General features: G+C 45.1%; 1 protein-coding gene across 1 annotated transcript in view; it reads right to left on the bottom strand.

Moving 5' to 3' along the window:
- The window catches only part of LOC145343990 (lysine-specific demethylase 7B-like), a 115296-nt gene extending 89503 nt beyond the window's left edge, over nucleotides 1-25793 (bottom strand). Inside the window, exons 1-5 of the mRNA XM_080190598.1 lie at nucleotides 25683-25793; nucleotides 23621-23706; nucleotides 13020-13137; nucleotides 1983-2143; nucleotides 489-630 (exon numbers count right to left, since the gene is read on the bottom strand). Coding sequence (XP_080046724.1) covers nucleotides 489-630; nucleotides 1983-2143; nucleotides 13020-13137; nucleotides 23621-23706; nucleotides 25683-25780 — 605 coding nt within the window. The 5' untranslated portion in view covers nucleotides 25781-25793. The remainder of the gene's footprint in view (nucleotides 1-488; nucleotides 631-1982; nucleotides 2144-13019; nucleotides 13138-23620; nucleotides 23707-25682) is intronic.
- Nucleotides 25794-26138: the final 345 nt, after the last annotated feature.

Below are 26138 nucleotides of genomic sequence, written 5' to 3'. Positions count from 1 at the left end.
TGGAACAGAAATCTAAAGTCTTCCCAATATACAACTGCAAGAAGTTTCTGCTCATTCAGCACTGGATGTCAGATAACTTAGCAACAGGGGAATTGGCGAAAGAGGCGACCATGAGCTAGTGCTGGATGTTGCCAGCGTACATGTGAAAACTAGCTCAGCTTTTTGGTTGTAATCACAGGTGAAAAGAACCATGGCTTCTGACACTTCAAATTCTCAAAATACCCATTCATCTCACTGTTGCCTGTAGGGAATCTTGTCTGAAAATTGCCTGTCCCATTTGCCAAAAACAAATGTCCGCACTTCAGAAGTATTTAATTGGCATTGAAGCACTTTGAGATGCCCCAAGAGCGTGGAAGATGTTATATAAATAATTGTGTATCTGTTGGCACAGAAAACAGCCACGTTTACAAACTGTTAAATGTTCTTTACATTGCAAATGCCAATACTATACAGCTACATTTCCAAATACCCAGCCACAAGCAACTTACTTTGTATCAGAAAATTCCAAGCTAATGACATTTAATACTTTTGTTCGATGAAGGGCAGTGTAATATTCTACAAACTCCTGCAGTTTCATCTTACAATCAGCTTGCCGAGCCACATCGATCACATCGATCACCTTTTCACCACCTTGAGAGATTAAAAATTAATATTCAGATATATCTGGAAGCCATGTTATCTAGAGAAGGATAACTCTTCACCAAACTACAGCCGTGAAACAGCTCAATAACAGCCTACATTGTAGATGTCACACTTCAAAATATTTCATGGGATTGCACAAGAGGGGTTGGGGAGGAATTGATCAAACATTGACCAGTGAATCAGGGCAGTGGTTGAACACAGCCAGGCAGAAGTGGGTAAATGGCAACTGAAGTTGACGAAATGAGAAGGGTTAGATGGCTGAGGGGCCTCAGAGAATTGCGGAGTTCAAAGTGCTTTGGTTGAAAGCTGTGTTGATGGAACTGGGAGAGCGCGCAGGAAGATATATGAAGAGCAACGGTGTGGGTTCCAGTGTAGGACTGGAAGAGAAATGGTAGGCAAAGTCTTAGAGGCAATTTGTGAAATTGATAAGGTGAAGGATGATTTGTAAGCAGGATTTTGTGCAGAGTAGGATGTGAGAAATACAGTTTGTGTAGCAAGAAACTGGGAAAGAATTAGACAGATAAAGCCTGAAAGATATTAACAAGACTAAAGGCTGATAATTAGAAAGAAGGGCTGGAAAATCAGCTCAGGTACAAATAGGACAGACAGATTAAAGAGAGGGCTGGAACAGAGGGTTATAGGAATGTCTGCACAGTTTTGAAGGTGGTATCACAAAATGAGAAGGTGATTCAAAAAAACATATTAGAATCTTTGGCCTTTTAAGCAATGTAAAAGCAAGGATTTTATAGTTAACTCAGCTGGTGTAATGCATTCAATTCTAGAAGCTACACTTTAGAAAAGATGCATAAGTCTTGGAGAGGATGTGGAGGAGACTTCACAATGATATTAGAGTTGAAGGACTTGAGTTATATGGATGCCTACAGAGATTGAAGTTGTTCTGCTTATGGCACAGAAGTCTAAGGAGTGATCTAATTTGAAATTAGAGAGTAATTGTTTCCAGTGACAGAAAGAGTTGGTGACAAGAAGATTCTGATACAAGTTGATTGGCAAAATGACCACAGGAGAGATGAGGTTTTTAAAAAGACAGCAGGTTATGATAATCTGGATTAAAAGAATGGGGAAACAGATTTAGTAAAAGCTTCCAAAAGAGAATTAGGTAAGTAGTTGGAGGGGAAAATACTGCAGGGCTATAGGTGGCAACTGGTTGACAATGACTGGCCTCTGCTGCAGTTAGGATGCAACATTCTCAGATGGTTAATCTATTCCTCATCCCATCCTCCAATATCCAGGATCAAGACGCTACACTACAGACATGCAGCATTGTCCAACTTTGCTTGTGGCAGTGTGGAGTGTTAACACTGGGTGCAGCCATCTCTTACCCACATACTCCTGCACATCCCTGACAGAAAAGGTGCTTGGTGGAAGAGCAATTCCAAGTCCATCTATCTTGGATACCATGATAGGAAATTCAAACCCGTTCTTTTCCAGGTACTTGTGCGACAATTGGACACCATTCATCTTGATGATGATTTCACTGGCACTGTTAGAAACAAACATATGGGCATTATAGAGCTCACCAGCACCAGTAGCTAAATAGACTCCATTAACAGTGGGACAACAGGAAAACATCATAATCCAACCAAAAGCTCTGTGCAGTCAAGGATTGGACTCATACTCATGTTTCCACACATGGTGAATCAAAACTTCACTCATGCTTCCATTGGGAAACTAAACAAGTCAGGTATTGACTGAAGGGGAATAAGTGTGGTGCAGTCTTCTGGACCCTTCTGGTAAGTTACAATATTACTGGTAGAGTTATAGAATCATAGATTAACAGCATGGAAACAGGCCCTTTGGTTCACCTTGTCCATGCCGCCATTTTTTAAAAACTCCTAAACTAGCCCCAATTGACTGCATTTGGCCCATATCCCTCAATACCCATCTTACCCATGTAACTGTCTAAACGCTTTTGAAAAGACAATTATACCCACCTCTACTACTACCTCTGGCAGCTTGTTCAAGACACTCACCACCCACTGCGGGAAAAATTGCCCCTCTGGACACTTTTGTATCTCTCCCCTCTCACCTTAAACTTATGCCCTCAAGTTTTAGACTCCCCTACTTTAGGGAAAAGATATTGATTATCTAGTTGATCTATGCCCCTCATTTTTTTATAGACCTCTATAAGATTATCCCTCAGCCTTCTACGCTCCAGAGAAAAAAGTCCCAGTCTTTCCAGCCTCTCCTTATAACTCAAACCATCAAGTCCCAGTAGTATCCTAGTAAATCTCTTCTATACTCTTTCTAGTTTAATAATATCCTTTCTATCATGGGGTGACCAGAACTGGACACAGTATTCCATCTGCGGCCTTCCCAATGTCTTGTACAACTTCAACAAGATGTCCCAACTCCTATATTCAATGTTCTGACCAATGAAACTAAGCATGCTAAATGCCTTCTTCACCACTCTGTCTACCTGTGACTCCACTTTCAAGGAGTTATGAACATGTACCCCTAGATCTTTGTTCTGTAACTCTCCCCATGACCTACCATTATTAAATTAAACTCCATCTGCCATTTGTCAGCCCACTGGCCCAATTGATCAAAATTCCTTTGCAGTCCATGATAACTGTCCACTATGCCACCAATTTTGGTGTCATCTGCAAACTTACTAACCATGCCTCCTATATTCTCATCCAAATCATTAATATAAATGACAAATAACAGCGGATGCAGCACTGATCCCTGAGGCACACCGCTAGTCACAGGTCTCCAGTTTGAAAAACAATCCTCTACAAACACCCTCCAAAAAGAGGGCGGACAGCAGATAAAACACCTGCCATTGTATGGTGCCCAAATAACAAATGGAGTGCAGCCCTTGTTGCATGAGACTGCAGCTGGATTTTAGTGAAACAGGGTATTAAGTAAAAGAGGGAGGAGATGATCAATCCCTTCTTTTCTCTGATTGGTGAGTATTTCTGCTCGTTAAAATAAAAGTAAAGGTCTTAGAAAATTTGGGGCAGAAGGGGAAAAAGGGACTTTAAGTAAATCTTACCGTACAGAGCACTGGAGTTCAGAAAGAGATGCAGCAAATCTGGTGAGCAGTAGCTGACAAGCAGTGGGAAAACTTTAAAGAGAGCAGCCCAGCATGCCTTCACTCAATTAAGGTGGAGAGCCTAAGGTGACGTCAGAACTGAAAAGTGATGGGCAAATGGAAGCTACTGATTGCACAAGTACAGATCAAAAGACTCCAGAATTAGGAGCAGAATTAGGCCACTCAGCCCATCAAGTCTGCTCTGTCATTCAATCATGGCTGATATTTTTCTCATGCCCATTCTCCGGCCTTGTCCCCATAACCCCTGATCCCCTTAATCAAGAACCTATCTATCTCTGTCTTAAAGACACTCAATGACCTGGCTTCCACAACTTTCTGCAACAAAAAGTTCCACAGATTCACCATTCTCTGGCTGAAGAAATTCCTCCTTATCTGTTTTAAAGGATCATCCCTTTAGCCTAAGATTGTGCCCTCTGGTTCTAGTTTTTCCTACTAGTGGAAACATCCTCTCCACATCCACGCTATCCAGGCCTCGCAGTATCCTGTAAGTTTCAATAAGATCCCCCCCTCATCTTCTAAACTCTGACGAGTACAGACCCAGAGTCCTCAACCGTTCCTCATACAACCAGCTCTTCATTCCAGGGATCATTCTTGTGAACCTCCTCTGGACCCTTTCAAAGGCCAGCACATCCTTCCTTAGATACAGGGCCCAAAACTGTTCACAATACTTCAAATGGGGTCTGACCACAGCCTTATACAACCTCAGAAGTACATTCCTGTTCTTGTATTTTAGCCCTCTCGGCATGAATGCCAACATTGCATTTGTCTTCCTAACTGCCGAATGAACCTGCAGTTTAACTTTAAGAGAATCTTGAACAAGGACTCCCAAGTTCAATATGCTTCTGATTTTCTAAGCATCTCCCTATTTAGAAAATAGTCTATGCCTCCATTCAAAGTTTTTTTTAAATTTATTAGTCAAAAGTAAGGCTTACATTAACACTGCAATGATGTTATTGTGAAATTTCCCTAGTCGCCACAGTCCGGCGCCTGTTCGGGTCAAGACACCTAACCAGCACGTCTTTCAGACTATGGGAGGAAACCAGAGCACCCGGAGGGAACCCATGCAGGCACAGGGAGAATGTGCAAACTCCATTCGGACAGTAACCCAAGCTGAAAATCAAACCCAGGTCCCTGGCGCTGTGAGGCAGCAATGCTAACCACTGTGCCACCATGCTGCCCACTCCTTCCAAAGTGCATAACCTCACACTTTTCCACATTGTATTCCACCTGCCACTTCTTTGCCCACTCTATTAGCCTGTCCAAGTCCTTCTGCAGCCCCCCTTTTCCTCAATATTACCTATCCCTCTGCATATCTTTGTGTCATCTACAAACTTAGCAATAATGCCTTCAGTTCCTTCTTCTAAATCATTAATGTATATTGTGAAAAGTTGTGGTCTCACCACCAACCACCAAGACACACCACTAGTCAGTGAGTATTTATTCTATTATTATCACATATAGTTTGCAAAGTCTTTACTTTGTACTTTAGTCTCCAAGGCCTACATTCTGTATTAACGAGGTCACAGGATGAAAAGCCCTAAAGTAGCTGAAATCATTTGATTTTAAGAGTCCTTTAAAGGTTTAATCCAAAAGGGGTAAGTCATTCAGGAGGGCTCAAATCAGAATAGAACCATACTAAGCAGAAGGTGGTCATTCGGCCCATCAAGTCTGCATCCACCACAATCCCACCCAGGCTATCCCCATAACCTCATGCATTTACCGTTGCTAGTCTCCCTGATACTAATGGAGAATTTAGCCTGGCCAGTCCACCTAACATGCACATCTTTGGAGAGTGGGAGGAAGCCGGAGCACCCAGAGGAAACCCACGCAGACAGGGAGAGAGCGTGCAAACTCCACACAGACAGTGACCCAAGCTGGGAATTGAACGTTGGTCTCTGGTGCCAAGAGGCAGCAGTGCTAACCACTGCCGGGCCATCCCATTGTTTGCTCCTGCTACTTTATGTTGAAGGCCAGGCACACGTCCAGCGCCCAGGGTCAGCCTATATGAAGGAAGTGTCTCCAACTACAGTTCCTGGAAGTCCAGATTTCATAGCTGTGGTGGTGGCTGGGGACATTAGAGCATCTGCAAAGCTGAGAGTATTGTGGATAGCATGTACAAAGAGGTGGTCACACTGCAGTCTAAAACCGCAGAGACAGAAAGGGTTCCCTTTTACGTGACTACCAGGCAGAATAAGAGGCACAGGCAGGAATCCGCCTGTGGGCAGAGGGAGAGAATGTGGAAATGCAACTGTTTTAGGGAATAAAAAATCGTTTCTGTGGCTCAAATGAGACTCCAGGCTGTTGTGTTGTTTTCTTGATGCTAGGGTTGAGGAAGTCTCTGAGCAGTTGCAGGACATTCTGAAGGGGGAGGGCAAACAGCCTGTGGCTGTAGTACACATCGGTACAGATTTTTTAAAAAAATCATAAAAGTTAAATACAGTAAGTTAGAAAGTAAGTTGAAAAGTAGGATCTCAAAGATAGTGATCACAGGATTATTACCAGTGCCATGTGCCAGTTAGAGTAGAAACACCAGATCTACCAGACAAACATGTGGTTGGAAAGATGGTGCAAAGAGGAAGGTTTCATATTTCTGGGACATCGGGATCAGTTCTGAGAGAGTTGGGAACCAGTATAAATTAGAAGGGTTACACATGGGTTGGACCAGGACTGATGCTCTAGGGACAGCATTTGCTAAAATAGTTGGGGAGGGTTAAAACAAGAAAGGGGGATGGGAATTCTAGCAGAGTGACAAGGGAAAGAGAAACAAGGACGTAAAAAGAGACCACAAAAAGGATAGATATGGTAATGATAAGAAGAAAATAGATATAAAGTTAGGATGTTGAAAAAAATAGGAAAGAGGCAAGCCTAAAGGCTAAATCTTAATGCACAAAGCATTCAGAATAAGTTAGATGAACTGATAGCACAAGCTATAACCTCACAGCCATTATGGAGACATGGTTAGTTAAAGTGATATCAAAACTGGAATTTAATATCTAGGAGTGTTTGACTTTTCACACAGGCAGGAGGAAAGGAAAAGGAGCTGTGACAGTACTGATAACAAATGAAATTAGGACAGTTTTGAGAGACAATCTAGGCTTTGATGTAGCGTCCATTTGGGTGGAGACAAAAACTAGCAAGGAAAGAAGACATTGATAGGATTAATATATAGACCCCCAAACAGTCACTCTGTAGGAATGGGCATAAATCAGCAAATAATAGGAGCACATAAAAAAAAAAGAGCAATTATGGGTGACTTTAATCTTCATATTGATTGGGTTAATAAGTTGGAAAGGGTACTACAACAATAAATTCAGAACGCATAAGGGATAATTTTCTGGAACAATATATCATGCAGCCAACCAGGGAACAGGTTATCTTGGATTTGGTTTAATAAATGACCTCAGAGGAAAAGATCTCCTAAGAAGTAGTGATCATAAAGAAATGTGTGTCAGAAACAACTGTGTTTAACTTAGATGAAGGGAATTACAATGAAATGAGGGCAGAGTTTACTAAAATGAATTGGGTGCATAGACTTGCAGGAAAGACAGTAAGCAAGCAGTGGCAGGCAATTAAGGAGGCAATTCAGGACTCACAGCAAAAATACATCCCAGTAAGGAGAAAAGATTCTGACAGTGATAAACAGATAAATCAACCACGGCTAACCAAGGAAGTTCAGGAGAATATTATAATGAAAGAAAAACATGAGGTAAAAGCCAGCAATAGCCCCAAATCATGAGTGCAGAGAACATAAGAACATAAGAAATAAGAAATAGGAGCAGGAGTAGGCCACCTAGCCCTTCGAGCCTGCCCCGCCATTCAATAAGATCATGGCTGATCTGTCGCTGCTCAGTTCCACTTTCCCGCTTTCTCCCCATAACCTTTAATCCCCTCGCTTATCAAAAACCCATCAACCCGCATCTTAAAAATATTTAGCGAGGCAGCCTCCACCACTTCAACTGGCAGAGAATTCCAGAGATTCACCACCCTTTGAGTGAAGAAGTTCCTCCTCAACTCCGTTCTAAACCGCCCCCCTTTTATCTTGAGGCTGTGCCCCCTAGTCCTACTGTCTTTTTTGAGCGGGAAGAGTCTCTCCACCTCTATCCTATCCATCCCATTCATCATCTTATACGTCTCAATGAGATCTCCCCTCATTCTTCTAAACTCTAACGAGTACAAGCCCAGTTTATTCAGCCTCTCCTCATAGCTCAGCCCCCTCAACTCCGGTATCAGCCTAGTAAACCTCCTCTGCACTCCCTCCAAGGCCAAAATATCTTTGCGCAGGTGCGGCGCCCAAAACTGCACACAGTACTCCAGCTGCGGCCTCACCAATGCCCTATACAGCTGCAGCAAGACCTCCCTACTTTTATATTCAATCCCCCTCGCTATGAAGGCCAGCATCCCATTCGCCTTCCTGACCACCTGCTGCACCTGCAAGCTGGGTTTTTGCAACTCATGCACAAGGACCCCGAGGTCCCTCTGCACCGTCGCCTGCTGCAGTTTTTCGCCCCGTAAGTAATAGTCCTTCCTACCATTCTTCCTACCAAAGTGGACCACCTCACACTTGCCAACATTAAATTCCATTTGCCATTTCCTGGCCCATTCGCCCAGCCTATCTAGATCCTTCTGCAGACTCTCCACACCCTCCGCACAATTTGCCGTTCCCCCAATCTTGGTGTCATCAGCAAATTTCGACACCCTACACTCAGTTCCCTCCTCCAGATCGTCTATATAAATGGTAAAAAGCTGAGGCCCCAGCACCGACCCCTGGGGCACTCCACTAGTCACCATCCGCCAATCCAAATAGCACCCGTTGACCCCCACTCTCTGCCTCCTATTCGACAGCCAATCCTCTATCCACGCTAACACCCTACCCCCAACTCCATGTCCCTCGACCTTCTGCAATAACCTCTTGTGAGGTACTTTGTCAAACGCCTTCTGAAAATCTAGAAAGACCACATCCACCGGCTCTCCTCTATCCACCGCCCTAGACACATCCTCATAGAACTCCAGTAAATTTGTCAGACACGACTTCCCTTTAATGAAACCGTGCTGCGTCTGCTCTATCAAGCAATTCCCTTCAAAATGCCTTGCAATTTCCTCCTTAATGACAGATTCTAACATTTTACCTACCACAGACGTTAAACTAACCGGCCTATAATTCCCCGCCTTTTGCCTGGCACCCTTCTTAAACAACGGCGTAACATTAGCCGTTTTCCAATCATCCGGCACTTCCCTGGAATCCAGCGACGTCTGGAAAATAACCACCAAGGCATCCACTATCACCTCCGCCATTTCTTTCAGAACCCTCGGATGCATTCCATCCGGTCCTGGGGACTTGTCCACAATCAGTCCCTCCAGTCTGTCGAGCACCGCTTCTCTAGTAACAGTAATGTCATTAAGACCCTCCAGTCCTACCACCTTTCCATCGCTAACACCCGGCAAATTATTCACGTCCTCCTCCGTGAAGACAGAAACAAAAAAGTTATTCAATACCTTAGCCATATCCCCATCCCCTACCACTAGGTCCCCTTTCTCATCCTCTAAAGGACCAACATTCACCCTAGCCAGCCTCTTCCTTTTTATATATTTATAAAAACTCTTGCTATCCTTTTTTACATTAAGCGCTAGCCCAGCTTCATAGTTTCTCCTACCCTTCTTTATCAACTTGTCAATCTTTGTTGACATTTAAACCTCTCCCAATCCTCTTCTCGCCCACTACTCTTAGCTACTCTAAATTCCTCCGCTTTTAATTTAACACTTTCCTTCACCTCCTTCGTTATCCACGGCTTATTACCTCTCTTCCTACTATCCTTTTTGACCATCGGAATAAATTTCCGCTGAGCACCAAGAAAGATCCCCTTAAAGATCCTCCACTGCTCCTCAACAGACCCTCCCTCCAACGCGCTCCCCCAGTCCACATTCGCCAATTCTTCTCTCATCCTACCGTACTGCCCTCTATTCAAACAGAGGACGCGTGTCCGGGAACCCACTTTCTCCTCCTCCATCAGAGAGGCCCCCCAACCCCTCAAAAAAAAACACATGACCTCCTACCCAAGCACATTTACCAGCACTTGGCCCTTAACCTTGAATGTTATGACATGCCAAGTGCTCATCCAGGTACTTTAAGAACATGAGCCAACTCGCCACTGCCATCCTCCCAGATTGCACATTCCAGATATTCACCACCCTCTGGGTGAAAAGGTTTTTCCCTCATAACCACCTACACCTCCTGCCACTCACCTTCAACCTATGTCGCCTCATCAATTAAGGGGAAACAACAGCTCCTCATCCCCCCCGTCCATGCCCCGTGTAATCTTGTATACCTCGATCAGGTCCACCACAGACTTCTCTGCTCCAATAAAAACAACCCAAGCTTACCCAACTTCTCTTCATAAGCAGCATCCTGGTGAATCTGCTCTGCACCCCCTTCAATGCAATCACATCCTTCCTGTAACGTAGCTACCAGACACAGTACTCTAGCTGGGCTTAAAAGTTCTATAGAACTCCAATCTGACTTCTCTGCTTTTGTAATTATGCCTCGATTAATAAAGACAGGTGTCCCATATGCCTTTTTCACCACCTTACCACGTCTTCTGCTTTCAGAGATCTGTGGACAAACATACCCTGGGCTCTTTGTTCCACAGAACTTCCTAGTGTCACACTGTTCATTTAATACTTTGTTGTCAATTTAGTGCCACTTGACACACCCCATTCAAAAAGGGAGGGAAGTTAAAATGAAACAGACAACTATAAGCCTAACATCTATGGTTAAAAAACGTTGGGAGTCAATTAAGGACGTCATAGCAGCACATTTGGAAAATCATAATCTAATCAAGCAGAGCCAACGTGGTTTCATTAAAGGGATATCATGTCTGAGAAAGTCAGGGGAACCAATAGATGCATTTGTATTTGGATTTTCAGAAGGTGTTTGTCAAGATACCTCACAAAAGGTTAAGTCACAAGAGCCCATGGTATTAGAGGTAGTATATTGGCATGGATAGAGAATTGACTCACGGGTAGGAAACTGAGTAGGTATAGAGGTTCTTTTTCAGGTTGGCGTCCTGTAACCTGTGGAGGTCCACAGGGATCAGTGCTGGGATTGCAACTATTTACAATACATATCAATGACTTGATGAAAGGAAGCCAATGTACTGCAACCAAATTTGCAGACAGCTCAAAAATAGGTGGAAAGGCAAGCTGTGATAAGGATACAAATCAGTTACAAGGTATATTGATATGTTAAGTCGCCAAAAAGTTAGCAAATGAAGTACAATGTGGGAAAATGTGAAGAAGTTGTTCAATTTGGAAGGGAGAACAAAAGAACAGTATTATTTAAATGGAAAACTGCAGAAAGCTGCAACACAACGGGACTTGAGGGTAAGAAAGACAAATCGAGCATACCAGTACAGCAGATAATCAGAAATGTGAATGGAATGTTCAGAAAGGCCCTTCAGACCATTAAGTCTGCACCAACAATAACTACTATTCCCATTTTCCAGCCATTGTCTCATACCCTTGAATGTAATGATGATTCAAATGCTCTTCCAAATACTTTTTAAAGGTTGTAAGGTTTCCAGTTTCCACTACCTTCCCTGGCAGTGCATTTCAGATTCCCACCACCCTCAGAAAACATTTTTTTCTCAAATCCCTTCTGAATCTCCTGCCCTGTTCATTAAAACTATGCTCCCTCGTGGTTGACCCCTCAAACAAAGGGAACAGCTGCTTCCTATTCACCTCTCCATACCCCTCAATCATATTCTCCCTCAACCTTCTCTATTGATCATATCCCTGCATTGCAGATGGAGGCCATTCAGCCCATCGAGTCTGCACTGATCACAATCCCACCGAGGGCCCTATTCCTGTAACCCCACATATTTACCCTGCCTACCCCTGACACTAGTGTTAATTTAGCATGGCCAATCAACCTACCGCACATTTTTGGACTGTGGGAGGAAACCGGAGCACCCGTACAAAACCCACACAGACATGGGAAGAAAGTGCAAACTCCGCAGACAGTGACCCAAATACAGAATTGAACTCAGGTCTCTGGCACCGAGGCAGCAGTGTTAAATACTGTGCCTCACAAGAAACTCTAAAGAAAACAATCCAATCCTATCCAGTCTCTCCTCATAGCTTAAATGTTCCATCCCAAGCAACATCCTGGTAAATCTCCTCCATACCTCCTTTACAGCTATCACATTCTTCCCATCATCCTTCCTATAATGAGGCAACCAGAACTGTATACAGCAGTTCAGCTGTGTCCTAAGCAATTCTCTGAACAACTCCAACATAACCTCCTTGCTCTTATACTCTGTGCCTCGACTGATAAAAGCAAGTGCCTCATATGTCTTCTGGCTTAGTTCCCTGGCTTATTTCTACAATCCTTCTGAAATAGCAGAACATCAGGTTCCGTAGGATTTTCCTGCATTAAGGCTACACTTTAAAAAGTACTTAATCAACAGTCGAGTGTTTTATAAAGTCAGAAAGTTGGTATATAAATTAAGTCATTCTTCCCTCTTCCCTTGAGATACACATTGACACATGCAACACACCAGATCTGCACTGAGCTCTAGTGCCAGACAGTCATCAACTACAGACCCAAAATTCAATTATGCCTTTTCAACTACACACTTGCTTTTTGATCTTGATAATCTTAATGCATGGCCCTATGAGTCCCAAAAATATAAAACTGGCTCCAGGTTTGATCTCCACTTAGAACTACAGAACCATACATTTGGTCCACTGAGTCTGCACCAACTCTCCGACAGAGTATTCCACTCAGGCCCTCCCCTCCACCCGATATCCCCATAATCAATGCATTTACCATAGCCAATCCAACTAATCTACATATCTTTAGACTGTGAGAGAAAACTGGAGCACCCGGAGGAATCCCATGCAGGCACGGAAAACACGCAAACTCCACACAGTCACCCAAAGCTTTGGTGCTTTGAGATAGCAGTGCTAATCAATGCACCACCATGCTGTCTGATGTTGCAAGTATATTTGTAGACACTTGACTGGGAAATAAACTAGCAGGCTGAAAATGGCTCTTTATTACCATGCGAACACCAGACTCAAGTGTTGCAGGCAAATGTTGTGTTGCTTTGCTTTGGGAATTGCTAACAACACACAGGGAAAAGAACCCACAACAGATTTCTGTGCAGCGATACACATGCACTATGTACAATGGAGAGGAATATGGGGGTGAATTTTTTTTTAGTTATTCACAGATAGCCAAGCGTCATGAAACACCCTAGAGCCATGATTAAAACAACTGCAAATTATGAAAGGTTTTCCATACCTAGGAAAATGTCGTGCTCGGAGCTTCTTGATGAAAACCGGTGTCCCTGCCTGTATCAGTTTATCACAATCTGCACTCTCGGTGTAGTCATGTCGGTGCCAGTTGTTCCGTCTTTTCACTGTGATTCAAAGAGCAAAGCACAAAATAGGAGATGATGAAGTCTACTCAAAACGTCTGAAAGAAATCATTCCTGGCCAGTGGCAGCACTTATATCGGTTGAACTGAAGCAAAAACAAACTTGGACTAGAGAAAGTCAGAACTGACTCATGCATCCCAAAGATAACAACCAACAAACATTCAATTCAACATCTGCAGAACTCAGCAAGTACTCACACTAACAGAAGTATCAGTTTAGTTCTTTCAAACACAAGCATTCACTATACAGTTCAAGAACAATAGAACATAGACAGCTGCAAGTGAAGGTTGGCAGGCAATGATCCTTCATATATGTGGTTTAATCTTATTGATGGAAGTTGCAACAGAAGAATTATTCTGCTAGGCTTTCAATGCTTGATGGACACTCGTAAGGCAAAATTAGCAGTATTACAAATGCATTGTATCTGACCCAATCCAAAAGCGCAGAAAGGGAAAAATAAGAACATAAGAACATAAAAAATAGGAGCAGGAGTAGGCCATCTAGCCCCTCGAGCCTGCCCCGCCACTCAATAAGATCATGGCTGATCTGTCGTGGCTCAGTTCCACATTCCTGCCCTCTCCCCATAACCCTTAATCCCCTCTCTTATCAAAAACCCATCAACCCGCGTCTTAAAAATATTTAGCGAGGTAGCCTCCACCACTTCAACGGGCAGAGAATTCCAGAGATTCACCACCCTTAGAGTGAAGAAGTTCTTCCTCAACTCCGTTCTAAACCGCCCCCCCCTTTATCTTGAGGCTGTGCCCCCTAGTCCTACTGTCCTTTCTGAGCGGGAAGAGTCTCTCCACCTCTATCCTATCCATCCCATTCATCATCTTATACATCTTAATGAGATCTCCCCTCATTCTTCTAAACTCTAATGAGTACAAGCCTAGTTTATTCAGCCTCTCCTCCTAGCTCAACCCCCTCAACTCCGGCATCAGCCTAGTAAGCCTCCTCTGCACTCCCTCCAAGGCCAAAATATCCTTGCGTAAGTACGGCGCCCAAAACTGCACACAGTACTCCAGCTGCGGCCTCACCAATGCCCTATACAGCTGCAGCAAGACCTCCCTACTTTTATATTCAATCCCCCTCACTATGAAGGCCAGCATCCCATTCGCCTTCCTGACCACCTGCTGCACCTGCAAGCTGGGTTTTTGCGACTCATGCACAAGGACCCTTGAGAGACGTCGGCTGAGGGGGGATCTAATAGAGGTTTATAAGATTATGAAGGGGATAGATAGAGTAAATGGTGGTAAGCTTTTTCCGCTATTAGAAATGGATAGAACGAGGGGTCACGGGCTTAGGGTGAGGGGGGCTAGGTATAAGACAAATATTAGAGGGCAGTTTCTCACGCAAAGGGTAGTGGGGGTGTGGAATGCACTGCCGAGTAAGGTGGTGGAAGCAGGCACGCTAGGGTTGTTTAAGAGTCACTCAGACAGCCACATGAGCGGTCTACATATAGGGGGATATAGCAGGCCTTACTAAACATTGTAGGCTTGGGATTCCGTTTTTGCCTCAGGGATGTTACAGTCTTTGCCTGTTTAATAATGAATTTTTTGTCTCCACAGGCATTTAAGTCCACCTTGTTGACCAGCAAGGGGCATGCATGCGGCAGGTTGTAGTGGGCTGCTCTTGGACGTTGCTTCGGGAGTTGCCTATTGCTTCATGTCGTTAGTGTGCTTAAACTGGACCATCTCGAGGGCAACATGACAGCTCAGAGACTATCTCTGTTGCTGTGCGGACACATGGATTTGGGCCTGTGTCTGTGGGAGTTTGCGCGTTCTCCCCGTGGTTGCGTGGGTTTCCTCCGGGTGCTCCGGTTTCCTCCCACATCCCAAAGATGCGCTTTTAGGCTGATTGATTGGGTAACAAATTGTCCCTATATTGGACCTCCCTGATCCTCGCACATTAGGCGTAGACTAAAATCATGAATAGGTCACTGAGACAATGGGACGGCGGCACGGGCTCGTTGGGCCGAAGGGCCTGTTTCCCGTGCTGTGTTGTTCTTTGTTCTTTTTGACCCCGAGGTCCCTCTGCACCGTCGCCTGCTGCAGTTTTTCGCCACACAAGTAATAATCCTTCCTACCATTATTCCTACCAAAGTGGACCACCTCGCACTTGCCAACATTAAATTCCATTTGCCATTTCCTGGCCCATTCGCCCAGCCTATCTAGATCCTTCTGTAGACTCTCCACACCCTCCGCACAATTTGCCGTTCCACCAATCTTGGTGTCATCAGCAAATTTCGACACCATACACTCGGTTCCCTCCTCCAGATCATCTATATAAATGGTAAATAGCTGAGGCCCCAGCACCGACCCCTGGGACACTCCACTAGTCACCAACCGCCAATCCGAATAGCACCCATTGACCCCCACTCTCTGCCTCCTATTTGTCAACCAATCCTCTATCCACGCTAACACCCTACCCCCAACCTTCTGCAATAACCTCTTGTGAGGTACCTTGTCAAACGCCTTCTGAAAATCAAGACAGACCACATCCACCGGCTCTCCTTTATCCACCGCCCTAGACACATCCTCATAGAACTCCAGTAAATTTGTCAGACACGACTTCCCTTTAACGAAACCGTGCTGCATCTGCTCTATCAAGCAATTCCCCTCAAGATGCCTCGCTATTTCCTCCTTGATGACGGATTCTAACATTTTACCTACAACAGACGTTAAACTAACCGGCCTATAATTCCCTGCCTTTTGCCTGGCAAAAATAGTTTCAAATCTCAAAAAAACTAATGAGTCAAAGCTATTATTTGGTATCATGTGGAGCCTGTAATTTATACCCTTTAGGGTCATCATAGATACTTGGCTGGGAAGACTTCCATTTACTTCCAACAAATGACCACCTGCAGGAAGTGTACTAACTGCTTGTATGTTAACAGTTTTCAACTCAGATTTTCAAAATCAGTGTCCATTGAGTGATTGAAAAAGTCTCAATCATAAAATCACAGAATTCACACAGTGCAGTCGAAGACCATTCATCCCATCAAGTCTGCACCGACCACAATCCCATCCAGGCCATGAAACCCCACATATTTACCCTACTAACCCCCTGATTCTAGGGTCAAATAAGCATGGCAAATCCACCATACCTGCACATCTTTGGACTGTGGGAGGAAACCGGAGCACCCACAGGAAACCCATTCAGACACAGGGAAAATGTGCAAACTCCACACAGCTAGTGACCCAAGGCCAAAATTGAACACTGGTCCCTGGTGCTGTGAGGCAGCAGTGCTAATCACTGTGCTACCATGCCAATGTAATAGCTATGTATTCCAATTATTGAGATAAAACCTTCCATAGGATGTGAAGCACAATCTCCATTTAAAAACATAGGTGGCTGAGACTTCATTCCATTGGCAAAATGTATCTTTATTCGGTTAGCTATCAACTCTCGAGGTTTGCATCGGTCAGCCTCTGGCAATCTGCACCGACTCCTGTAACCCTCTCCAATGAGAAACCATCTGTGTGAGGGTCCAGTTTTTCTCAGTAGGACAGTTTGGTGGGTGTCAAATGACAGAACTGGCTGTTCAACCTATTATTCTGGCCAAATCCTAAGCTAAATACTTTCCTTCAGATCTCATGAAAATCAATCGTCACAAAAGTGATCCCAGTCATGTGATTGAAAGGAACATTCTTGAACAAAAATCGGTGTGTCAGTGGCACATTTCACAATTCAAAAATATAACTGGGTACACAGTTACAAAGTCATAGAGTTTACAGCATGGAAACAGGCCCTTTGGCCCAACTTGTCCATGCTGCCCAGTTTTTAACCACTCAGCTGGTCCCAAGTGCCCACTTTTGGCCCATATTCCTCTATACTCATCTTACTCATTCAGGTAACTGTCTAAATGCTTTTAAAAGACAAAACTGCACCCACCTCTACTACCTACCTCTGGCAGCTTGTTCAAGATACTTACCACCCTATGTGGCAAAATTGCCCCTCTGGATCCTTTTGTATATCTCCTCTTTTACCTTAGAGTCAGACGTTTACAGCATGGAAACAGGCCCTTTGGCCCAAGTTACCCATGCTGCCCTTTTTTTAAAGGCCCTTAAGCTAATCCCAATTGCCCGCATTTGGCCCATATCCCTCTATAATCATTGTACCCATGTAACGATCCAAATGCTTTTTCAAAGACAAAACTGTACCCGCCTCTACTATTACCTTATTCCAGACACATTCTGAAAAAAATTGCCCTTCTGGATACTTCTGTATCTCTTCCCTCTCACCTTAAACCTATGCCCTCTAGTTTTAGGCTCCCCTACTTTTGGGAAAGATATTGACTATCTAGCTGATCTGTGCACCTCATTAGTTTATAGACCTCAAACGATTAGCCCTCAGCCTCCTACATTTCAGGGAAAGAAGTCCTAGTCTATCCAGCTTCTCCTTATAACTCAAACCATCAAGTCCCAGTAACATCTTAGTAAACCTTTTCTGCACTCTTTCTAGTATAGTAATATCCTTTGTATAATAGGGTGAACAGAACCGTACACAGTATTCCAAGTGTGGCCTTACCAATGTCTTGTACAACTTCAACAAGACAGCCCAACTCCTGCATTCAACGTTCCAACCAATGACACCAAGCATACCGATTGCTTTCTTTACCACTCTGTCCACCTGTGACTCCACTTTCAAGGACCTATGAACCTGTACTCCTAGAGCACTTTGTTCTATAACTTTCCCCAACACCCTGGCATTAACCGAGTAGTCCTGCCCCAATTCCATCTACCAAAATGCATCACCTTGCATCACCCACTGGCCTAATTGATCAAGATCCCATTGCAATCCTAGATAACCTACTTCACTGCCCATTATGCCACCAATCTTGGTGTCATCCATCCACACCCCTTAAATTCTCATCCAAATCATTAAAATAAATAAGTGAACCCAGCACTGATCCTTGAGGCACACCACTGGTCACAGGCCTCCAGTCTGAAAAGCAAACTGCTGTCTTCTGTCATCAAGCCAATTTTGTATCCAATTGAGTACCTCACCCTGTATCCCATGAGCTTTAACCTGATACAACAATCTACCATGTGGTACCTTGTCAAAGGCCTGGCTAAATAGGCAATGTCAACTGCACTGCCCTCATCTACCTTCATGGTTACCCCTTCAAAAACCTCAAATTTGAGAGACATGATTTTCCATTCACAAAGCCATGCTGACTGTCCCTAATCATTCCTTGCCTCTCTAAATGCCTGCAGATCATGTCTCTCAATACCTTCTCACACTCACCGGTCTGTAGTTTCTGACTTTTTCCTGCAGTCCTTAGGCACAACATTTGCTTCCCTCCAATCTTCAGGCATCTCACCTGTGGCTGTCAATGATTTAAAAAACTCTTCTCAGAGACCCACAATTTCCTCCCTAGCCTCCCACAACATCCTGGGGTATACTTCATCAGGTACCAGGGATTTATCTACTTTGAGGCGCTTTAAGACTTCTAGCATCTCCTCCTCTGTAATATGTACACTCCTCCATCACTATTCATTGGCCCAAGTTCCCTAACATCTATGCCTTTCTCAATGGTAAATAATGATGAGAAATATTCATTTAGGATCTCACCCATTTCTTGTGGATCCGCATATAGGTGACCTTATTGATCCTCCTACAATATCTACCTCTAAAGTGGCGCTAATCCCATTTTCTTGTGCTTCGTCCCCATTTCCTTCAGTGTAGCAATGTTTCAGGTGCTCATCTGAAGGTTGTAAAATTCCCCAGGCAGTGTATTCCTGATTCCCACCACCCTCTGTGTGAAATTTCTTTTCCTGGACCAGTGCGTATCACAGGATCCGTGCTGGGCCCCCTATTGTTCATTACTGAGATAAATGCTATGGATGACTATTCAATGGGGGGTAGGATCAGTAAGTTTGCCGATGACAAACTTTGGTAGGACAAATCTGAATGCAGATTACAGGGTCAACAGCAGGGTTGTGAGGGATAAAGAGATCTTGGGGCTCATAGCCACAGATCTCTGAAGGTTGCCACTCAAATGGATAGAGCCGTGAAGAAGGCCTATAGTGTGTTAGCGTTTATTAACGGAGTTTGAGTTTAAGAGCCGTGGGGTTAAGCTGCAACTGTACAGGACCTTGGTGAGACCACATTTAGAATATTGTGTGCAGTTCTGGTCACCTCACTATAAGGAGGATGTGGAAGCACTGGAGAGAGTGCAGAGGAGAGTTACCAGAATGCTGCCTGGTTTGGAGGGTAGGTCTTATGAGGAAAGGTTAAGGGAGCTGGGGCTTTTCTCTTTAGAGCGGAGGAGGAGAGGCAACTTAATAGAGGTTTATAAGATGATGAGGGGGATAGACAGAGTTGACATTCAGGGACTATTTCCTTAGGTGGATGTAGCTGTTTCTAGGGGGCATAACTATAAGGTTCATGGTGGGAGATATAGGAGGGATGTTCGAGGTTGATTCTTTACTCAGAGAGTGGTTGGGGTGTGGAATGCACTGCCTGCTGTGATAGTGGAGTCGGGCACTTTCGGAACTTCCAAGTGGTTATTGGATAGGCACGTGGAGCATACCAGAATGATAGGGAGTGGGATAGCTTGATCTTGGTTTTGGACAAAACTCGGCACAACATTGAGGGCTGAAGGGCCTGTACTGTGCTGTAATGTTCTATGTACTCTCTCCCTAATTAATCTTTTGCTTTTTATGCATTTGTAGAAGCTCTTCTTTGCCTTGTCTGCCAAAGCAAACTCCAGTCCCCTTTCTGCCCTCCTGATTCCTCTCAACTCTACTCTGACAACCACTATACTTCAAGAGCTCCACTTGATCCCAGCTGCCCATACATGTATCATATGCCTCCTTCTTTTTGACAAGAGTCTTAATATCCCGAGTCGTCCAGGGTCACCTGCTTCAACCAGCCTAGCCCTTCAAAAGGAAGGTGCTTTACCCCGAACCCTGGTCAACACACTTTTGAAAGCCTCCCACTTATCAGACGTCCCTTTGCCTAGCAACAAACTCCCCCAATGAACTTTTGAAAGTTCCTATCTAATACCAATCAAAATTGACCTTATCCCAACTTAGAATTGTAACTTGTGGGCCAGAGCTGTCATTCACCATAGCTATATAAAAGCAAATTACTGTGGATGCTAGAATCTGAAACCAGAAGAGAAAATGCTTGAAAATCTCAGCAGGTCTGGCAGCATCTGTAAGGAGAGAAAAGAGATGACATTTCAAATCCAGGTGACCCTCTGACCAGCTTTGACAAAGGTTCATCTGGACTTGAAACAGCAGCTCTTTTCCTCTCCTCACAGGTATTGCCAGACCTGAGATTATCCAGCATTTTCTCTTTTGGTTCTCCATATCATTAAACTATGATCATTATTATAAACTATGGAATTATGGTCATTTGTCCCAAAGTGATCCCTCATTAACATTCTGCCACCTGCCCTTCCTTATTTCCCAGGTGAGGTCAAGTTTTGTCCCCTCTTTAGTCTTATTGATGTAACATAAGGGGAAGAGGGAGGTTTTCAATAATACAAAGATTCAATCACATTTTCAGGGCATCTGCTTATACTGCAATGTCCATTGTCACAACGAGCTACAGAATTTGTGGCAAAGGACATTCTCAGCTGTTTCACATTTTCTTTTAATGAGAGCCTTAACTAGAGCTAATTATGATGCTGAGCCTAAAAAAAAATCTGTGGGGCAAGCTTAGAGGGAAGAAAACACGGGAGTACATCTACCCATGATTACAGCACTGATCCCACCAAGATGCATAATGTCAAGGGACATCCCTTAGGATTAACACTGCTATCAAGTAACGAGATAGACATCTTCCTTGTCACTGGCGCCAAGGATTGCTGCTTCCATGGATGGGGAAGGAAGATTGCTGGATTTTCTCTACTAAACCATTAAGCAACAATAAACTTCACTGTGCCTCAGACTGTCAGTTCCTGAAGCATATGCTATCAGCATTTATATGTTTGGTGACTGTGTACCATATTTCATATTCACCCCTCTGATCAGTCATAATATCTCTTAAAAGAAAACAATGACCATGCCCAAATACCAAGGTTCCCTACTGCTCCCTTGATTGCAAAGAGGAGAATAAAATATCCAGGTTTACAAAGACCCTTCCACCTGCTTACCTGAGAGAAACTTATAAAGAACAAAGAAAGAATGAAGAACAAAAACAGCCCGGGAAACAGGCCCTTCGGCCCAACGAGCCCGCGCCGCCATCTTAACACCACCAGTCCCCCCCTCCACCCATGACCCTTATCTAATGTTTTATGGCCATCCACATTGAGGGAAACTAATTTAGGGACAATTTATTCCTGCCAATCAGCCTAATAGCACATCTTTGGGGTGCGGGAGGAAACCGGAGCACCCGGAGGAAACCCACGCAAGCACGGGGAGAATGTGCACACTCCCACAGACACTGGCCCAAATCCATGTGTCTGCACAGCAAACAGTGATAGTCACTGAGCTGTCGTCTTGCCCAGTATCTGGTCCAGTTTAAGCACACACTAACGACATGAAGCACTAGGCCAATCTCAAACAACCAAGAGCAGCCCAAGTACGACCCATCGCGTGTATGCCCCTCGTTGGACAACAAGGCGGACTGACTTAAAACCTGTGAATGAAAAGAGAAAAAAAAGCATTATTATCGTACCATATCCATTTACCTTACCAGGGACGCCCCAATGTTAAAGACCCTTATTTAAAACAATCTCCTAAATCCACCCATCTCCAACCCACTCATGTATCTGTCTAAGTTACTCTTAAAACAACTCTAGCGTGCTTGCCTCCACCACCTTACTTGGCAGAGCATTCCATACCCCTACTACCCTCTGTGTGAAAAACCTCCCTCTAATATCTGTTATACCTCTCCCCCCTCACCTTAAGCCCATGTCCCCTTGTCCTGTGTGTCTCTATCATAGGCAATAGCTTACCTCTGTTTACTCTATACCCTTCATAATCTTATATACCTCTATTAGATCCCCCCCTCAGTCGCCGTCTTTCAAGGGAAAAGGGCCCCAATTTCTTCAATCTTTCCTCATACCCCAGTCCTTCCATACCAGGCAACATCCTGGTAAACCTCCTCTGCACTCTCTCCAGAGTCTCCACGTCCTTCCGGTAGTAAGGCGACCAGAACTGGACGCAGTACTCTAAATGTGGCCTAACCAACATTCTGTACAACTGCAACATTAGACTCCAGCTCTTATATTCTATACCCCTTCCTATAAAGGCTAACATACCATAGGCTTTCTTCACCACACTCTCCACTTGTACTGCCACCTTCAAAGACTTGTGCACTTGCACCCCCAGGTCTCGCTGCGATTCTATACTCCTTACGGGCTTACCCTTTATCATATAACTCCCCCCTACGTTATTCCGGCCAAAATGCATCACCTCACATTTATCCGGATTAAACTCCATTTGCCATGTATCTGCCCAATATACCAGCCTATCAATATCCCGTTGTATTGCCAGACACTGCTCCTCACTGCCCGCCAATCCAGCCATCTTAGTGTCATCAGCAAATTTGCTGATCACACCACTTACTCCCTCTTTCAAATCATTTATATAGACTACAAAAAGAGGTCCCAGTACTGAGCCCTGTGGCACACCACTAGTGACAGACCTCCAGCTAGAAAAGGACCCTTCCACTACTACTCTCTGACTTCTCTTTGCAAGCCAGTTCTCAACCCATCTAGATACCTGGCCACGTATCCCATGAGCTTTATTCTTCTCTACCAACCCACCATGAGGGACTTTGTCAAACGCCTTACTGAAATCCATATAGACGACATCAATGGCTCGTCCTTTGTCAACCGTTTTTGTCACCTTCTCAAAAAATTCTACCAGATTCGTAAGGCAAGACTTCCCCTTTACAAAGCCATGCTGCGTATCCTTAATCAGATCGCAACGCTCTAAGTGCTCATACATCCTATCCCTAAGAATCCTCTCCATCAACTTGCCTACCACTGACGTTAAACTCACCGGCCTATAGTTACCCGGGTTATCCCTCCTACCCTTTTTAAACAACTTACCAGTGAGCTATCCATTCCAGATGCTATCATATCTGTAGCATGCCCACAAAGTCAGGGATTAGGCCAGGTTCAACACAGATGCCTGCAGTCAGGTTAATCCCACAATAATCTGCTGACCTGTTTAGGGTTGCAGTGCCTGAAAAGGAGTGAAAACCCATCCTGCAAAGAATTGTCCTTTTCTTTAAATAGAAAACACTAGAAATTCAGGATGACAAGGGGCTGAAAGAACGAAAATCTGTATTCTGCAATCAAAAAGATTCAGAAAGCAATCTGCAAAGAAAAAGCAAATACTGTAGACGCTGGAAATCTGAAATAAAACTGCAAAATGCTGGGAAAACTCAGCAAGCTCGGTGGCATCCGTGGAAAGAGAAAGAGTTAAAGTTTCAAGCCTAATATGATCCTAGAAAATAAGATGCTTTCTTACAAAAAAGTTTCCAGGTTTATACTCACTCAAGGAGGCTCCATGTGATATGGCACAGTTTGGACAATGATACAAGTCAATGTCGACAGCTTGATGCTCCTCCACTTTTACACAGCTGAAATAAGAGCACAAAAAAACACAGCTCATATCTAACAAATTTGATTGAATTTATCGAGGAGGTGACTAGGCGTGTAGATCAGGGCAGTGCAGTTGATGTAGCTTATATGGACTTCAGAAAGGCTTTTGACAAGATCCCACAGACTGGTGGTAAGAGCCCACGGGATCCTGAGAAATTCAGCAAATTGGATCCAAAATTGGCTTAATGGCAGGGACACAGTAAGAAGTCTGACAACACCAGGTTTAAGTCCAACCAATTTATTTGATAGTAAACTCACAAGCTTTCAGGGTTTGCCCCTTTGTCAGGTGAATGGAGAGTTCTGGCCTCAGACAGAGCATATAACAACACAGACAGTTTACAGGTTACTGATTAGAATGCGAGTCTTTACACCTAACCGGCTATTCAAGTCTTAAAGTGGCCAACAATGTGAGTGGAAGGAGCATTAAGCCCAGGTTAAAGGGATGTGTACTGTCTCCAGACAGTACAGTAAAGTGAGGTTTTGCAAACCCAGGCAAGTCACGGGGGTTACAGATAGTGCGACATGAACCCAAGATCGCTGTTGAGACTGTCCTTGTGTGTGTGGAACTTGGCTATCAGTCTCTGCTCAGCGACAACCACCAGGCAAGACTGTTCCCTTCCTGCTGGCAAACACTTCAGTGGTCACGGGCATTCGGCCTCTGACCTTCAGGTAAGCGTTCTCCAAGGAGGCCTTCACAACACACAACAGCACATTCTAATTTACTATCAAATAAATCGGTTGGTCTTAAACCTGGTGTTGTCAGACTTCTTACTGTGTTTGCCCAGTCCAACGCTGGCATCTCCACTTAATGGCAGGGAGCAGAGAATGATGGTCAAAAGTTGTTTTTGTCCAGTGTTGCATTGCAGGGATTGGTGCTGGGCCTGTTCCTGTTTTTAGTGTACGTTAATAATCTAGATGTGAATGTGGAATGTACAGTCAGTAAGTTTAAAATTGACACAAAAATTGATGATGTGATAAATAGCAAGAGGGGAGCCTTAGTTTACAAGATGATAGAGACAAGCTGTTCAGATAGGCAGGACATTGGCAAATAGAACTTAACGCGCGAAGTGTGAGGTAATACATTCCGGGAGGACTAACGAGGCAAGGGAATACAATGTAAACGGTAGAACACTAGAAAGTACAGAGGACCAGAAGGACCTTGGGGTACATATCCACAATAGGTGGTTACAGAGGCATATGGGATACTTGCCTTTATTAATCAAGGCATAGAATATAAGAGCAGGGAAGTTACAGTGGAGCTGTATAAGCTGTTTGCTACGCCATAGCTAGAGTTCTAGTCACAGGGCAGGGGAGAGGGAGGGGGTAGGGCAGGGGAGAGGGAGGGGGTAGGGCAGGGGAAGGGGTACGGGGGGTGTGGGGGTACGGGGGGTGTGGGGGTGGGAGGTACAGGGGGGGTGTGGGTGGGGGGTGGGGGTACGGGTACAGGGGGTGGGGGTACAGGGGGGTGGGGGTAGGGGTACGGGAGGGTGGGTGTGGGGGTACGGGTACAGGGGGGGGTGGGGGTACGGGTACGGGGGGGTGGGGGTGGGGGTAGGGGTACGGGGGGGTGGGGGTAGGGGTACGGGGGGGTGGGGGTAGGGGTACGGGGGGGTGGGGGTAGGGGTACGGGGGGGTGGGGGTAGGGGTACGGGGGGGGTGGGGGTAGGGGTACGGGGGGGGTGGGTGTGGGGGTACGGGTACAGGGGGGGTGGGGGTACGGGGGGATGGGGGGGGGGGTGGGAGAGAGAAGGGGGCGGGGAGGAGAGGGGAGGGACGACGGAGGATTGGAAGGATAGGGGGAGGGATTGGGAGGGGGAGGAGCTGGGAGGGGGAAGGGATGAGAGACCGGAAGGCCTCCCCTGCTCAACCGGCTGTAGGCCCCAGCTGGAAGGGGCCTTTGTACCCCAGTGAGACTGCGATGAGGAGTCACTGGCACGTTACAGGAGGCGTTTACCTGCCGTGGAACCAGTCGTTGCAGACATCGCACTCGATCATGAAGCGGCTGGCATCATAAGGCTGTCGACACTGGCAATAAAGCGGTACTGCCGCCATCTTGTGAAGCTGGAGCCACACACTGGGCCCAGAACAAAAACCCCAACGGCACCGCCCACTGCCGCTAGGGATGGGCGGGGACAGTCCGACTGACACCTTCTGGGCCAATCCTGCTTCAGGACTGTTGCTCTGGACAGTGACTGACAGTTACTGCACCAATCATCTTTCGCTCCGGTTCCTCCCCGGGCCCGCCCCTCTGATGTTACCTCAAAGTACACAAAGACCGGAAGAATGATTGGCGCCGCTTGGACCAGTCAGCATCGGTTTTCCTGGTGACGTCCCGCCCACTTACCAATCACAACTCTGCTCTGAACAGACCGGTAACTGAGCGTCACTGATTGGTGGATCCAGATGCAGC

This window comes from Carcharhinus amblyrhynchos, chromosome 6 (genome assembly GCF_965287045.1).
Source record: "Carcharhinus amblyrhynchos chromosome 6, sCarAmb.v2.hapA, whole genome shotgun sequence".
In the NCBI taxonomy this organism is placed as follows: Eukaryota; Metazoa; Chordata; class Chondrichthyes; order Carcharhiniformes; family Carcharhinidae; genus Carcharhinus; species Carcharhinus amblyrhynchos.
The sequence above is the reverse complement of the archived record's forward strand: the minus strand, read 5'-3'. Positions and strand labels throughout refer to the sequence as shown.